This window comes from Vicia villosa, unplaced genomic scaffold, assembly GCF_029867415.1.
Source record: "Vicia villosa cultivar HV-30 ecotype Madison, WI unplaced genomic scaffold, Vvil1.0 scaffold7, whole genome shotgun sequence".
NCBI lineage: Eukaryota > Viridiplantae > Streptophyta > Magnoliopsida > Fabales > Fabaceae > Vicia > Vicia villosa.
Window position 1 is genome coordinate 1019735 of NW_026706810.1, and position 15556 is coordinate 1035290.

The 15556-nt window shown below is 36.6% G+C and overlaps 2 protein-coding genes across 2 annotated transcripts; both read left to right on the forward strand.

Annotated features, from left to right (window-relative positions):
• The first annotated feature begins 3686 nt into the window (after positions 1-3686).
• LOC131643082 (ribonuclease 1-like) lies at positions 3687-4756 on the forward strand. Its single transcript, XM_058913227.1, has 3 exons — positions 3687-3845; positions 3945-4100; positions 4183-4756. The coding sequence occupies exons 1-3, from the start codon at positions 3741-3743 to the stop codon at positions 4606-4608; spliced, it is 687 nt and encodes a 228-aa protein (XP_058769210.1). The 5' UTR covers positions 3687-3740; the 3' UTR covers positions 4609-4756.
• Positions 4757-7206: 2450 nt separating this feature from the next.
• On the forward strand, positions 7207-10943 carry LOC131643127 (uncharacterized). Its single transcript, XM_058913282.1, has 2 exons — positions 7207-7754; positions 7958-10943. The coding sequence occupies exons 1-2, from the start codon at positions 7207-7209 to the stop codon at positions 10941-10943; spliced, it is 3534 nt and encodes a 1177-aa protein (XP_058769265.1).
• Positions 10944-15556: the final 4613 nt, after the last annotated feature.

A 15556-nucleotide genomic window follows, 5' to 3' on the forward strand; every position in this document is an offset into this window, starting at 1 on the left:
TCCTAGATGACACATACCTTTTCCCCAGTGGAGTCTTTTCTTATCTCCCCAATGATGTTATATTTCTCTCTATTCCATAATCATACTTGATGCATCCATTAGCATCGCATCATACCTTAGGTTCAAAAATTGTGTGTTTTATATTTAAGTCTCTTAAATTACGTCGAGCTGAGGATTTTAACCCTCACATCTTCGGATAGAAGAAACTTAAATAGGGGCATCTGTCATACCTCAATTTTTTACCCTAAGATCATACATCATTTGCATTTCAATCTCGAGGTATCATTTTGTCTTTGAGGGGAACCATCAAGCATTTCTAGCTTTTTATTTGTTTTATACTAACCAAAATCCAAAAATATGTATTTTGCCTCTTTTGTTTATATTTTACAGGTAAAAGATCGGGCAAAAATCAAAAAAGTGCAAGAAAATGGATTTTTGAAAATTTCACTATGGAAATCGATTTACCCATATAGGAAATCGATTTCCCTGGACGAAATTTGAAAAAAAGAGGGAAGCATGACATCATTTTGGCACCAAACACTTTTTTCTTTGATCATTTTTGTCATTTTACCAATTTTCCACCTCATCAAAAATAATTCCCTTCATTAACCCCATTTTAACCTCATTTTACCATTTAAACATCCATTAAGCACAAATTAATTACCAAATGCAAAAAGACCAAATTGCCACTACTCTTGCTCCAATCCTATAAATAGAGGTCTCTACTCCCTCATTTGACAAGCTTGAAAAGCCAACAAACCCCTTGCAATTTCTCTCCTCATCCCTACCAAATTCACCAAGTTAGAGGCCTAATTTCTACTCCATTCTACTCCATTCTTTTGATATTTTGTTTGAATCACAAGATAGAGGCCTAATTTCTCTCTAATTTCAATGGACTTAGGGCGTCGATAGGATGAGAATCCAAATCCGAAATATTAAGTGATTGAAATTATGGATGAAAGGAGCTTTTGAATGTGGTTCCATCTTTTATTTCCTTTTCTTTTAATCGATGAAAGTCTTAATACCTTGAGAATTCTTATGGACTCTTGGTAAAGACTAGATCGTTACCTATTTTCTTTTCGTGCGATATTTCTTTCGGAGAGTGATCTACATATCGCTTCTCTCGCATGCATTAGCACATAAAGTTTTGACCAGCCTCGTTGTAGGGTGATTTCTACATAAATCACTTGGCGATCTGCTTAACATAGCGCAATATTTCGTGTCCCGAATCAAAAAAGATCAAATATGGAAGAGAATTGTATGCGGTTGATTTAAGACTTATGGAGGTTTATCGTGTAGTCGCTATGATTTTATCAAGCTTCTGATAAATGTCCATTGAATTTAAATCCGAGAACATCCTTCACTCACCATCGATCTTTATCACTAACTTTGATAACATACTTGACAAGTTTCAAGATGGTTATCTTTAACATCTAACAACTAACTTTAATTTCCGCACTTTATTATATTGCTCTTTATATTTTTCACTTTATCTCTTTATTTTATCATTTCATCATATTTACATTCTGCTATTTTCTCTTTGTCCATTTGGAAGTTTATATTCCGCTATTTTCTCTTTGTCCATTTGGACACTATGTTTATGTTTCCGCTATTTTCTTTTTGTCCACTTGGGCCATACTTTACTTTTATGCTAAAACATTAATAAACAACAAAAAAATCTAAAAAACGTTTAAGGCTCTCTTTCGGACTATTGGTTACTATCCCGAGCATTTTGGAGATTTGGACTTATGGACTTAGTACCTCTGGACCCTATTATTCTGTTATTACTCTGTGATTATTCTGTCTGTCTGGCATTGGATTGTTGTGTGTTTGTGTATGCAGGTATTTCCTTGAAAGTCCTTGATGGTTAATTCCAAGGCATTGAGATAAGGATTTTACTCGAAAACAGCCGTTACTCTGCCCGATTTTCGTCAGAATTTTAATGTGCTTAACGCAAAGTGGTGCGGAGATAATAAGTTCATATGGATCCCCAAGTGGTAATGTGTTGGGTTGGTATTGATAAGTCCAAAGGATGGGAAATCTACCTTGACTCATAATGTCAAGTGTTGGCTTCTTCTTCGGTTAGACCGTTCTTTCCTTAGCTTTTATTTTATGTATTAGGATAGCCTCTTCATCTCCTCCCCTTCTTTAATTTTCAAAATCTTCTCCCTTTTTACAAAACCTTCTTATGTTTGCGATCTTTTCAAAACCTTTTCTTTTAAAACATCTTTTGCCCTTAGTGGCTTTTCTTCAAAAAGTTTAGACACGACTAATTGTTGAAACGAGTGGCGATACCCCACGATTTTGAAATTGATTGATATAATGAGATCTTTTCCGTGTGAGAGAGCTAGTGGCATACTCGTTGATTTCTATCCGAGTTGGAGCCCTTCTTTCATTTGTGATGCAAAGAACTCGTTTGTTCTCATGCTCAAGATCAATGGCTGAGTATTTCTCTCCGACGATGATAAAGTGTTTATTCGTTTTTAAAATGTTTTCCCTTTTAAGTGGAACTACATTTGCTCTGACTTCTCCATTGCACCGAGGAGGTATGTAGGCACAAATCCCTAATTCCCAAATTGAAATACACATATATAGAAAACAAAATCAAACATAAACCCTAATTCCCAAATTGAAATAAAATATAATACACCAATTCGATATCAATAAATCTTAGTAACTAATATCAATTAAATATAACAGTAGATGCCAAATTTACCTTAACAATTATGTTCTCAATAAGAACACAACCACACAGTGCCCTTTTGCCGCGATTTGCAGATTTTTGTTGGTATGGAGTGTTCAATTAATGGTGAACCGAGTACAAACAGAAAGATGACGAGTACGAACAGAAAGGTGACGAGTACGAACTGAGCAAACAATGGTGGATTGAGTATGAAAATAGTTGCAGAAGAGAAAAGAGAAAGATGAGTAGCAGAAGAGAAAAGAGAAAGATGAAGTTTATTTGATTTTGAGACTTTTATTTGATTTTCAATGTAACAATTAAAATATTAATTTTGTCATTTTTAATATGATAGGGACTTAAGTGCAATATTAATAAAATGAGACTACATAGTAAGTGGTATGTATAATATAATCCTACGTGACACTGATTAAATTAGGGTAACTTAGGATTTGTTTCTCATTGGTCAAATTAATGACTTCATCAAAGAAGTCAATTTTGTGACTTCACCATAGAATTTTCCTTGTTATACACTCTCAATGTAAAACCTTTTACACTATCAATGCATCACAATCACTTAATTATATTATTGGTGTAAAATTTATTTACACCGTCGATGTATTTCGATTAAATTCATTTATATAAATATCAATGAGTCGATATTACCTTCAGGTGTAAACAACCTTGCGTCTTGTTTTGTATTTGGCCATAACTCTAGAGTTAGAAACAAGTTTCGATTTGCACACGCATTCTACCGACCAATATGAAAGCAGTGACTAAGGAGATTCATGGTAGTAATAACAACAATATGGTTAGTTGTAAAAAAGAAGCACCGACTTGTCACAATCATAAGCTCCGTTTTCACATGGAATTGGAAACCACACAATTATTATTGCATGATAATAAGCATATCCCATTACGATACTCTACTCAATACTCTTTGACTCTTCAGTTTCTTCCTATAAATACATGAATCCATTCAACCATTTCATAATTGTCACACTCACTCAAAACTATAAAAACCTCACTAACTCTTCTGAGATTCACGTCAATAGAAAAAATGGAGTCCAAAGGGTCAATTTTAGTTAAGCTTCTCTTGCTTCTTCAGTTATCAGTTCTATGTGTTTCACAACAAGATTTTGATTTCTTCTACTTTGTTCAACAGGTAATTTATAATTCACTTCAATCATCATCAACATAAGTTTAGTTACTGCTTACATTCGAATTAGTAATATGTTTTTTTTTTTTTTTTTTGTATTTGCAGTGGCCAGGATCATACTGTGATTCACAGAAGAGTTGCTGTTACCCAACAAGTGGAAAACCTGCTGCTGATTTTAGTATTCATGGTTTATGGCCTAATTACAAAGATGGTACTTATCCATCTAACTGTGATCCCAACAGCCCTTTTGATCAATCTCAGGTACTTTTCATTATTCACCAATAGCATTTTTATATCATGTTTTCATTCTAATCACTTGTTTTGGTGCATATGATTATTACAGATATCTGATCTCAAAACCAGTTTACTAAAGAACTGGCCCACACTTGCATGTCCAAGTGGAAATGGAATTCAGTTTTGGACTCATGAATGGGAAAAGCACGGAACTTGCTCAGAATCAAGGCTTAAACAACATGATTATTTTGAAACAACTCTCAACTTGAAACAAAAATCAAACCTCCTTGATGCTCTTACAAGTGCAGGAATACAAGCTGATGGCAGTTCCTACAGCTTGAGCAATATCAAAAGAGCCATACAAAGTCAAGTTGGGTTTGCTCCATTCATTGAATGCAATGTGGATTCGTCTCGTAACAGTCAGCTATACCAAGTTTACTTGTGCGTCGACACTTCTGGATTAAACTTCATTGACTGTCCAGTTTTCCCTAATGGCAAACCATGTGGATCTAATGTTGAGCTCCCATCTTTTTAAATATCAGTCTCTATGACAATAATGTATCTTCATGTTTATTTATCATCTTTGTTTGCATCTTATTCTTTACGTGTAAGCAATTATAGTGTAATTGAATTTGAACCTTAATGGTATATAAAGGAAATGATCCATATATTTATCACTTTAAGATTATGCTAAGATTTTGGGTGAAGATGTGTTCCCTAAACACGTTTGTGTGGTTGTTAATATTTCAATATGTTAAACTTGCTTAGTGTTTTATGCTCCTAAAAAATCTATCCACATCTAATTTTCAATGAATCACATAAATGGACCATTATGAGTAGAAGTACGTTCCAATGAATGTTCTGGGAAACGATCGGGTTCCTGGAAACGAATGGGTCAAGATTAACAAGAAGGGGAGAAACGCATTCACTAGTAGCAAATGGGATATCTTTAAGAATTCCACGGAAGGTGTTAGAGGCGAAATCACTTCGTTTTTCATTACAGACTTTGATCAGAGATGGGGAGCCAGAGACCTTTTTTTCGAGTTCAAAAACCTGGGTGTGGTGGATGAGATTGTTATACCACCGAAGAAAGATTGGAGAGGACAGAAATACGGCTTCGTGAGATTTGTCAAGGTCGAAGACATTAGATTGTTGGAGATTAAACTAGATAATCTCTGGTTAGATGGGAGGAAGCTGAAGGCTAATGTTTCTAAGTTTAAAAGGAATGTTCAGAAAAGCTATAACGAAGACGCTGCCCAGGTTCAAGTTAAGCCTGGAAGAACCGACTCTCGCGGACCGATTCCGAAGGGTGTAAACAAGTATGTGAGGGGAAATGGAGGCGAAAACGGAGTTGGAACCAACAATGCTTTTAGGAAACATTCTTTAACTTACGCAGAATCAGTGAAACTCAATGAACCGGATAGACCTTTTCCTGGAACAGGGGAAGTTACCAAGCAGAAACCCTTGAATCCTCTGAACCCTTTGAACAACTGCAAAACAGGGGAAGCGAGCATTTTGGAGAATTCTCACAAAACGTTCTTCTACAGTTCTAAGATAGAGGAGACTGACCGTTTTCAGAAAGCGTTGGTGGGAGTTTCGAAAGCAGCTGGGATGGCTTACGGAGTGAGCAAGAGCCTGTTGGAGGAGGGAATATTCTCTGTGGTAGCAACACCACTGGGTCCAAATCTGTGTTTGTTAGAAGAGAAAACGGATGGGGTTTTAGAGACGTTACTCAGGGAGGCTGGGGATTGGAAAGACCGATGGTTTAAGGAGGTGAGGAAGTGGACGAAAAAGGATGTCGAATGTGCTAGAGCGGTGTGGATATCTATTTACGGTATTCCATGCTTTGTAAGGAACAAAAGGTTTTGCGAGATCTTGCTTTCAGATATTGGTGTGGTGGTTAACGGTGAAGATCTTGAAGGCAACCAGATTCGGATGGATGTCGCAAAGGTCATGGTTTTTACCAACCAGCTTGAACTGATCAACAGTAAGATCGTGGCACGTGTGGATGGGGAGAGGTATAGTATCCTTGTGAAGGAGGACGTGATGGTGAGGGCGGTGGACTTGGAAGAGAGGTGGTCCGATTCGGCTTCTTTCTCGGAGGAGACGATGGACTCCGAATCTGTGGCGGAGAGAGAATCGGAGGAGGTGGGGGAGGAGAGTGCAGATAGCGCGTGGGTAAGAGGTAAAGGCCCAGTTTCCCAGAGAGGCGACAGAGGAACAGTAAAGCCTAAGAAAGAGGAGCAGGTTGGTGGAAAGATCTGTGAAGATGGTAAGGTCGTAGGCTACAAAGAGGGTGGTTCCATGTCAGAGAAGAAGGATCAGATTGGCTCAGATAGCATTTCAAGTGAAAGTTGGTCTAGGGTGGAGTGTACCGGGAACGCAGAGTTTTCTGGGGAGGAGTTTGGGGATGGAGATACGACGAGACAGGGGATAGAGGAGGAGAGAGGTTCTAACCCTAGCCTAAAGAAAAGGGGCGCTATGGGCCCATCTGTTCTGGGCCTAATGTTTACGTGGGGGAGGCCCAAAATTTAAAAACAGACTTAGAAAGTTTTGCTTTTAATAATAATAAAAAAGCTAGAGAAGCCGTTTTGTCCTCTAGCGGTTTTGTTTCCAATAATTCTTCAGCATTGAATCTGGTGGGCCCCGCGAGATTGGTAAAGAATGTTTCAGAGGAGTGCGAGGTTTTGCCCATGCACGTAGAAAGGGATAAAGGAGTGGGAGAAATTCTGTCTTTTGATGACCACTGTTTCAAACTAAAAAATTCCAAGAAGGTTAGAAAGCAAATGAGGGAGATATTTAATTTGGGTGAAAGGGTGGATAATTTTACTTGTGCTCCAGAGCTGCTGCTGCCTTTGCATGTCCAAAATGTTCAGCGGCCCGTTAAAGGTGAATTTATCGGGGAGCACTCTTTTTCCAACAATTCTCTTACGCACTCGGATGTGAGGAACTGCAATGCTAGGGTGATCAAGAGAGGATTGGGAGCTTCGTCTGAGGGGATGTGGAAGTCAATGAGCATGTTGGGAATTACAAATCCATCGGAGTTTTGCAATCCAATTAAAAAACTGGAGGAGATGGAGTTAAGGGGAGTCAAAGGGAAGGAGGTTTCGAAGGAGTCCACAAACGGTTTGAAATGATTATCTTTTCTCTTAATATTAGAGGAGGTGGAAAGAGGGTGAAGAGGAAGAGAATAGGTTATAATATTCAGAAAGGTAGGGTTGACTTAGCTTTTTTACAGGAAACCAAGTTGAGGAATGTGCATCATCAATATGTTAAGGAGTTGTGGGGAGATGATTGGGTGGAGTGGTCCCACTTAGAGGCCGAAGGGGCGTCGGGAGGCATTCTAATTATGTGGAAGAAACACTTCTTCAATCTTGTCTATAGCTTTCGCGGAGAGGGTTTCTTAGGCGTTTGTGTGGAAAAGGATAACAAAAGAATCTACTTTGTCAATTGTTATGCTTCTTGTGATCACAAGGTTAGAAAGAACTCTTGGAGGAAGTTAGTGGATTTGAAAAGAAGGAGTGCAGTTGGTACATGGTGTTTAGGAGGGGATTTCAACATGGTTACATCTTCGGTGGAGAGAGTTGGAATTTCGAAAAAGAATTATAAAAAGGAGATGGAGGACTTTAAAGAATTCATTAGAGATATGGAGTTGGTTGACCCACCCACGATAGGAGGGAGGTTCACTTGATCTAACAAGTGTGGTAGCGCTATGAGTAGGTTGGATCGTTTTCTTTTGTCATCATCCTTCATTGATGATTGGAAGGTCGAAGGACAAACTATAGGAGATAGAGACGTGTCGGATCACGCCCCCATTTGGATTCGAGAGACAACAAAAGGAATTGGGGACCTAAACCTTTTAGATTCAATAATCTATGGTTTAGTCATAAGGACTTCGTTGAATTTGTGGAGAAGGAATGGAACTCTTTGGAGGTGAAGGGGAGGGGGGATTTTTGTCTAGTGGAAAAATTGAAGGCACTCAAAATTAAAATTTCTTTGTGGAACAAGGAGGTGTTCGGTTGGATAGATCTTAACATAGAGGAGGCGAAAAAGGAGATGCATTTTTTAGATAACAAGTTTGCTCATTTTGCAGGTAATGTTCCGGAGGAGGAGGTGGCTAAAAGATCCAAGGCGGCCATTGCGTTTTGGGACAACCTTCATAAAAAAGAAGGTTTCCTCCGCCTAAAATCGAGACAATTGTGGCTAGCCGAAGGTGATTGCAACACGAGGTGCTTCCACAATTCGCTTAAAGAGAGAAGAAGGAGGAATTCTTTGTGCTCTCTTTTGTCAAGCAAAGGAGTGCTCGAAGATGTTAATGACATCAAAGATTTTACTTTCAACCACTTTAAGTTGTTTTTCGAGGACCCGGAGGTGGGGAGGCCGAATCTAGGGGGATTGGTTTTGAAGAAGCTCAATGTTGCGGAGGGGATGAATATAGAGCGTCCGTTCACGGAGTTGGAGATTAAGGAGGCCATTTGGTCTTGTGATGGAAATAAAAGCCCCGGGCTGGATGGTTTTTCTTTAGAGTTCTTCAAGAGGTTTTGGGGTGTGATCCGGGTGGATGTTTTGAAAATATGCAATGACTTCTATACGAAAGGTTCTCTTGTGAAATCAATCACTTCTTCCTTCCTTGCTTTGATTCCAAAGTCCAACAATCCTCAATCTTTATCCGAGTTTCGCCCGATTTGTTTGGTGGGTAGCATTTACAAAATTATTGCGAAACTTTTAGCGGCTAGATTGAAGGAAGTCATAGGGAACTTAGTATCTACCAACCAAACCGCTTTTGTCCCGGGTAGAAACATGATGGATGGTGTCCTTATGGTCAATGAAATAATAGATTGGTCTCGGAGGAAGAAAAGAAGTTGTCTTATGCTTAAGGTGGATTTTGAGAAGGCGTATGACACCATTTCTTGGCAATACCTTAAAGATACTATGTTGCGAATGGGATTTGGTGCTAGGTGGATGAGGTGGATGGATGCTTGTATATTTAACAATCACATGTCCGTCTTGGTTAACGGGAGTGCTACAAAAGAGTTTAAGGTGCAAAAAGGTTTAAGACAAGGAGATCCATTGTCGCCTTTTCTCTTTGTTCTTGCTATGGAAGGTTTGACCGCTTTAGTGAAGAAGTCGGTAGAGGTGGGGAACTTCAAACCTTTCAAGTATGGGGATAATGATAGTGTCGATATCCTCCAATTTGCGGATGACACTATTATTCTAGGTGAGGCGTCTTGTGATAACTTATGGTATTTGAAGGTTATCTTGAGAGGATTTGAATTGGTTTCCGGGTTGAAAATTAATTTTGCCAAAAGCAACATAATAGGGGTGAATGTTGGAGGGTGGTACATGAACGCCGCCGTGACATTTCTCTCTTGTAAAGAAGGTAAGACTCCTTTCAAATTCCTCGGAATTATGGTGGGAGATAATCCTAGAAGGAAAAAGGTGTGGTTGGAAGTGGTCAATAATTTGAAGAGGCGCCTTTCTTCGTGGAAAGGAAGGAACATTTCAATGGGAGGTAGAGTTACGCTAATCAATTCGGTTTTGAATTCAATTCCTATTTTCACTCTATCTTTTTATAAGCTTCCCGGAAACATTGCCAAAGAAATAAGGAAGATTCAAAGTGAGTTTTTATGGAGTGGAAAGTCCGGAAAAAGGAGTATTCATTGGGTTAAGTGGGAAGTGGTGTGTAGGCCTAAAGCGAAGGGTGGTTTGGGGGTTAGAGACGTTAGAGAAATGAACAAAGCTCTTCTCTTGAAATGGAAGTGGAGAATCCTTCATGATAATGAAGCCATTTGGCAAAGATTTTTTAAGGTGAGGTATTCTTGTCCTAAATTAAGAATTCAAGATATTGGGGGTAATTTTCAGAGAAGTGATGATTCCATTTGGTGGAAAGATATGTGTGAGAATAAAGTGTTGGACGACATCATAGATAACGGTTTTTCCGGTTGTTTCAAATGTTGTTGCAATAATGGTATGGATGTTCTTTTTTGGATCAATTGGTGGGTGGGAGAACAACCACTTTGCATGGAATTTCCGGATTTGTTTGAATTGTCAAATGCGAAGTATTGTTCGGTGGCGGAGGTATTAGAGCGGATTGACGGTTCGTTTAGGTGGAATTTTGGGGGACTGTTTTCTGCCGGCGATTCTCACGGCCAGCCACTCTCAGCCGCGGCAGCAGCCAGTCCAAACTGGACTCAGTTTTGCGACAGTGTTCGGGGCTTTTCTACTAGTGCGAACGGCGGTGACTCGTTCTCGTGGTCCTTGGCCGAGGGCAAGGAATTCACCGTTGCAAGCATAACAAGCGCCATTGATAGTGACAAAGTTTTCGCATGGGATTATAATTTGTTTAATTCTTTGAAAGTAATGTGGGATCTAAAGCTTCCGCCCAAGATCAAGGTATTCGCTTGGAGATTCTTTATTGATCGGCTTCCTACTAGAGATCAATTATTGAAAAGAGATGTAGCCAATGTTTCGTGCCCGGATTGCGTGATGTGTGGTTCCTTCCTTGAATCATCTTCCCATCTTTTTTTCATTTGTCAAGAGGCGAAAACAATTTGGAAATATGTGTTTAGTTGGCTTGGAATTCCGGAGATGATGAATGAAGAGGATTTGCTTTGCTTCAACGTTATTCAAGAAAAGGTGAAATGCGGCAAGAGAAGAGTTTTAATCAATTTTGTGTGGGTTGCAACTATTTGGAGCCTTTGGCTTATGAGGAACGCAATTATTTTTAGGGGGGAGGCGTTTTGTTTTGACGTTATTTGTTCTAACATTGTTTTTCTTTCTTGGAGATGGATGTTTTGTGGATATAGCAAGTTTAGACCAACCTATTATGAATGGTTTAAACTTCCCTTATCCGACACTAGTCATCTTTAGTGTCGTTTGTTTCTTTGTAAGGGTTGCACTCCTAGTGCGAACTTTTCAATCAATTGCTTATTAAAAAAAAAACATCTAATTTTCAAGAAATGATTCCTAATATTAGGTGAAGACAATATTGTTTAAAATTACGATTGCATACAATACAATGTTACAATGCACATTGTAGTGTGATATAATATTACGTGATTGATATTACTTTAGGGTTGTCGTACTATGTTGCTGCTAGATCGTTACCATAACAATATTCCAGATGAAACTTGAAACCATGGAAGACACCTTCTAAGTAGACAAAATTGAAGAATCACATAACACCTGTTCCATACGGGATTTAGAGTTGATTGGAATGTATGTATTTAAAGTTTATTGCGGTGGTTCAGAGCTACTAATATGTTGGAGAGGAGGATGTCATGCATGAACGCTCAAGTTATTTTGAGAGTGAAAAGTGGTTTTGAATGAGAATAAATTAGTGGTGCACAATTTCCTCTTTAAATAGGGGGAATGATTATGCAGTCAGGGCTGTCCCGAACAATTTGGAGGCCCTGCTCTAATTTTTAAAAATCAGTCATTAATAATTTTTTTTTAAAAAAGTTAAATTTTACTAATATATGTAACTAGTAATATACCCGTTCGTCCGCACGGGTAAAAATTATTTAATAGTGTAAAATTATACTGTAAATTTAGAGTTATGTTTATGTGTGTTTAGCTGCTTGAATTTAATTGATTGTGTTCTATGACACTTAATAAAGTATTTAATTCATATTTTCAACATTAAAGACAAGTGCAAATGAGTGATAACTCAACATCTACTAAATAACAAATTATCTTCCGAGTAAGAATGACTCGGTTCTTCAATCATATCAGAATGAAAAGATTAGAATACATATTGATATTTAAAATATTTCATCATTAAAAGGGCCAATTTATGTATATTGACTTTTCTAGATCTAACCGATTGTGTCTAGTGTCACTTTATAAAGTTGCAAATTAACATTTATACATGTTTTATTGCATAGATCTAAGTTGTTGTGTCTCATAACATTAAAGACAAGTGCAAAGTTTTAATGAGTAAGTTGTAATATGATTTTGAGATACATATTGTAAAAATCATAACAAAGCTAAATAATAATCTTATGTAGCAATGAAATTAAAATAAAATAGGTATCGTGTTGATAGTGCCCCGTAATAAAATTAAAAATTTAGACATTTGAAAATAAGAATTGTGTCTCAAATAAAGGCAATGGTTAATTAAAATAAAATAGGTATTTTGTTGATAATGTCCCGCGAAAAAAATAAAATTTTGACATTTGAAAATAAGAATTGTGTGTCTCAAATAAAGACAATTGTTAATTAAAATAAAAAATGTATTTTGTTGATAATGGCCCGTGAGTAAATAGACATTTTAACATTTGAAAATAACTTTTTTAATAATTATAAATATTTTTTTAATAATCATAAAATAATTATGTTTTCGGTTGAGTAAATTTTTACATGTTCCTCTTCGTTCTATTAAAAAAGATTTAATTTATTAATTTATTTATGGAACCGAAAAATAAAAAAAGGAAAAAGAAAATTGAGGGAGAAAAAAATTAAAATGAAAATTATGAAGTGTGTAGAGTGTTTAATAGAGAGAGAGTGAAAGATATAATTAATTTAATTTGAAAAATGAGGGAAAATATAATTTGAAATGAGAAAGTGGTTTTGTATTGCCAAGTGTCAACACTTTATTAAATAGAGAGTGTGATTATAGTGATCTTTATGTAAATACTCTTATACCCTTTTTGCTTTGTAAATTTTAAAAGAGTGAAGGGCATTTTGGGTAAAATGGTGGCATCTTTTATTAATAGCTAGATAGTAGACCATATTTTCAAGGTAGAATGCACAGGTTCAAAATATTTAAAAAACAATAAGTATCTACACAAACCGAACCCACGCCCACTATTTAAAAACAAATTGAACTTGCCACTGCGCTACATGCATAACAATGTATATATTCCATCATAAAACTATATAGTCAATTTATTTTAACAATTCTTAAAGTCCAAATTCAAAATTTATGGCCTCTTTTTTTGAGGCCCTGTGCAACGGGCCAGGTTGCACAGGCCTAAAACCGGCCCTGGATGTAGTCAATCGTTAGTTTGATCTAGATAACTAGCAGCACACTCTCGAGAATGATTATCTGTTCAGTAGGAGAAAAGAAAAGAGTCTACCTGTTTTGTGACAAATGCTTTGTTGTGTCGTTATTGGGTATTTGACTCTTTGGGTCTGTGTGGACGACCTAGAATAGTTTCTCCCAAGCCATTGTTTCTACTTTGCACGACGAGGGTTTGTGACACACTATGCCAAACAGCAGCTTTTACAGCATTTTTTTGGCTTTTAGAGCGCTTAAAAGCGCTGCCGTAGGTAAAGACAGCGCTTTTTGGTATGCCAAAAGCGCTCTTGTAGCATCCCCTATAGCAGCGCTTTTTCTAGAAAAGCCCTCTCGTAGCATCCCCTATAGCAGCGCTTTTTCCAGAAAAGCGCTCTCGTAGTATCCCCTATAGCAGCGCTTTTTCCAGAAAGCGCTTTCGTAGGTTGCATTTTTTTTTATCTTTTATGCTTTTTTTATCTTAGGAAGCGCTTTTAATTAGAAAGCGCTTTCGTAGGTAGGCCTTTAAGAGCGTTTTTGAAAGCACTGTCATTGCTAAACACAGTATTTTAAAGTGCAACCTGTAATTTAAGCCTCCTAGTTCGACCTGTAATTTATATTTATTTTCAACCTGTAATATTTTCGACCTGTAATATATTTTCAACCTGTAATATTTTCAACCTATATTTATTTTCGACCTGTAATATATTTTCAACCTGTAATATTTTCAACCATAGATAGGACATTATATACCGTTATATACCAATATAATACCATTATAATCCAAAATAAAATATATACACCATTAATATAGTTCAATTCACATGTTTACAACAGATACATATAACTAAATCATCTCTAACAATAACTAAATCAGAATATAAGCCTGAAATTCTCAAAATCCGACGAGCGCACGGTCCTGGTCCTGCAAAGTATGAACAGAACAACACGGTCAATTAAACTAACTTTGCTCAAACACAATTAAAGGCTCCAACACAAAGTCATCATGAAAATCCGTCACACAATAATGAGCAAGCAACACAGAACGACCCAATCCCCTCATATAAAATTCTGCACTAATAGTATTTCCTCAATATGAAAACAACACTAAAATTCTATACCACATCAAAGTTTCAAAACAGACCCCACATCAACATCTATACTTCAAATTTTCCAAGAAAACAAATTGTCATTCAGAAACATCAACAATATTATTAGCAACAATTTCATGTGATTTGCAACTCAATCCACCAATGTAATGTGTCATCAATCCAGTCTCAAATCAAACTATCAGCATCACTTGATTCATATAACAACGTCATCATCGTCAATTAATATTAAGCAAAATGAACCAACATCCACCAAAGAAACTCAAACACAAAGTCATTATCAAAATCCTTCACACAGTAATGTATTCATAAAACTTTTCACACAATAATATATTCATACCTATATGAATAGTCGTTGAATATAAAATTGACACAATTCCTCTTTGATTTGTTCCAACTTAAGTTTTGTGTAAGAAGCGTCATATAAGTCATTAAAGTACTACATAACAAAAACATAATATGCATGATTTAGTTAAATGTAATAAATTATAAGAAATTATCCTAAGTTATAAATCCATACCGTGATTGGAATCTCTAATTGATTCGTTTGAAGGATTTCTTTCAAAAACCTCAAAACAAAATATCCGCAATCTGTACTGTTTCGCTGTTGCGGACACTACATAGAAAAACAAATAAGATTTTATAGTTGTCTTGTTTTATCAAGTAGCATAACTATTATAAGCAAAATTGTGAAAATTAATGTGCCTGCACTTTGATCCAAGTAATGTTGTTTGATTTAGTCCGGGATACCTGTGCGTCTCTTTGACTTCGGAACACTTGTATTGATCTAACAAAAATATAAAAGCATATATTTAGATCAATTTCACAAATAATTAAATATATAAATATACACGAATATTTAGAACGATCTCACTTACGTATCAATCGTTGACTTCACAGCCGGATAATTGGTCCAGTCACCATCTACCGAATTCAAAAAATATACCACTTCTTTTATAGGGTTGATAGAAGGCAACAACCAGTGTGCTCTATAAATTAAAACAAAATTAAAGTTTATATGAAAATTTTGCTACGCAAAAGAAACAAAGATTAGATGAACCAAGAATGAAAAACTAACCCTACTGGTCGGGTATTATACGCCCAAAGATACATGCTTTCTGTATTGTCGGTGGTCATGAATCTATCGATTAAGCACTGTCTAACTGAATCCGGTTCCGTAGCAATTGTCTGTTCGCTGCAATGGGAGGAAGACACGAAATAGAATTTGTTTGACAATTCAGTCCCGCGCAACACTTTGTCATACAACAACCATAAATAAAAACATAATAAACATTAGACTATTTTCATTAAAATGTGTAAATAAATTGTTCAACTAATTAAATAATATATTCATCGGAATACCGAATGTATGAGTG

Coding starts and splice junctions, on each gene's coding strand:
- LOC131643082 (XM_058913227.1), top strand. CDS start 3,741: ATGGAGTCCAAAGGGTCAATTTTAGTTAAGCTTCTCTTGCTTCTTCAG. Junction 3,846..3,944: donor TCTTCTACTTTGTTCAACAG/GTAATTTATAAT, acceptor TTGTATTTGCAG/TGGCCAGGATCATACTGTGA. Junction 4,101..4,182: donor GCCCTTTTGATCAATCTCAG/GTACTTTTCATT, acceptor TGATTATTACAG/ATATCTGATCTCAAAACCAG.
- LOC131643127 (XM_058913282.1), top strand. CDS start 7,207: ATGATTATCTTTTCTCTTAATATTAGAGGAGGTGGAAAGAGGGTGAAG. Junction 7,755..7,957: donor CCACCCACGATAGGAGGGAG/GTTCACTTGATC, acceptor TCTATGGTTTAG/TCATAAGGACTTCGTTGAAT.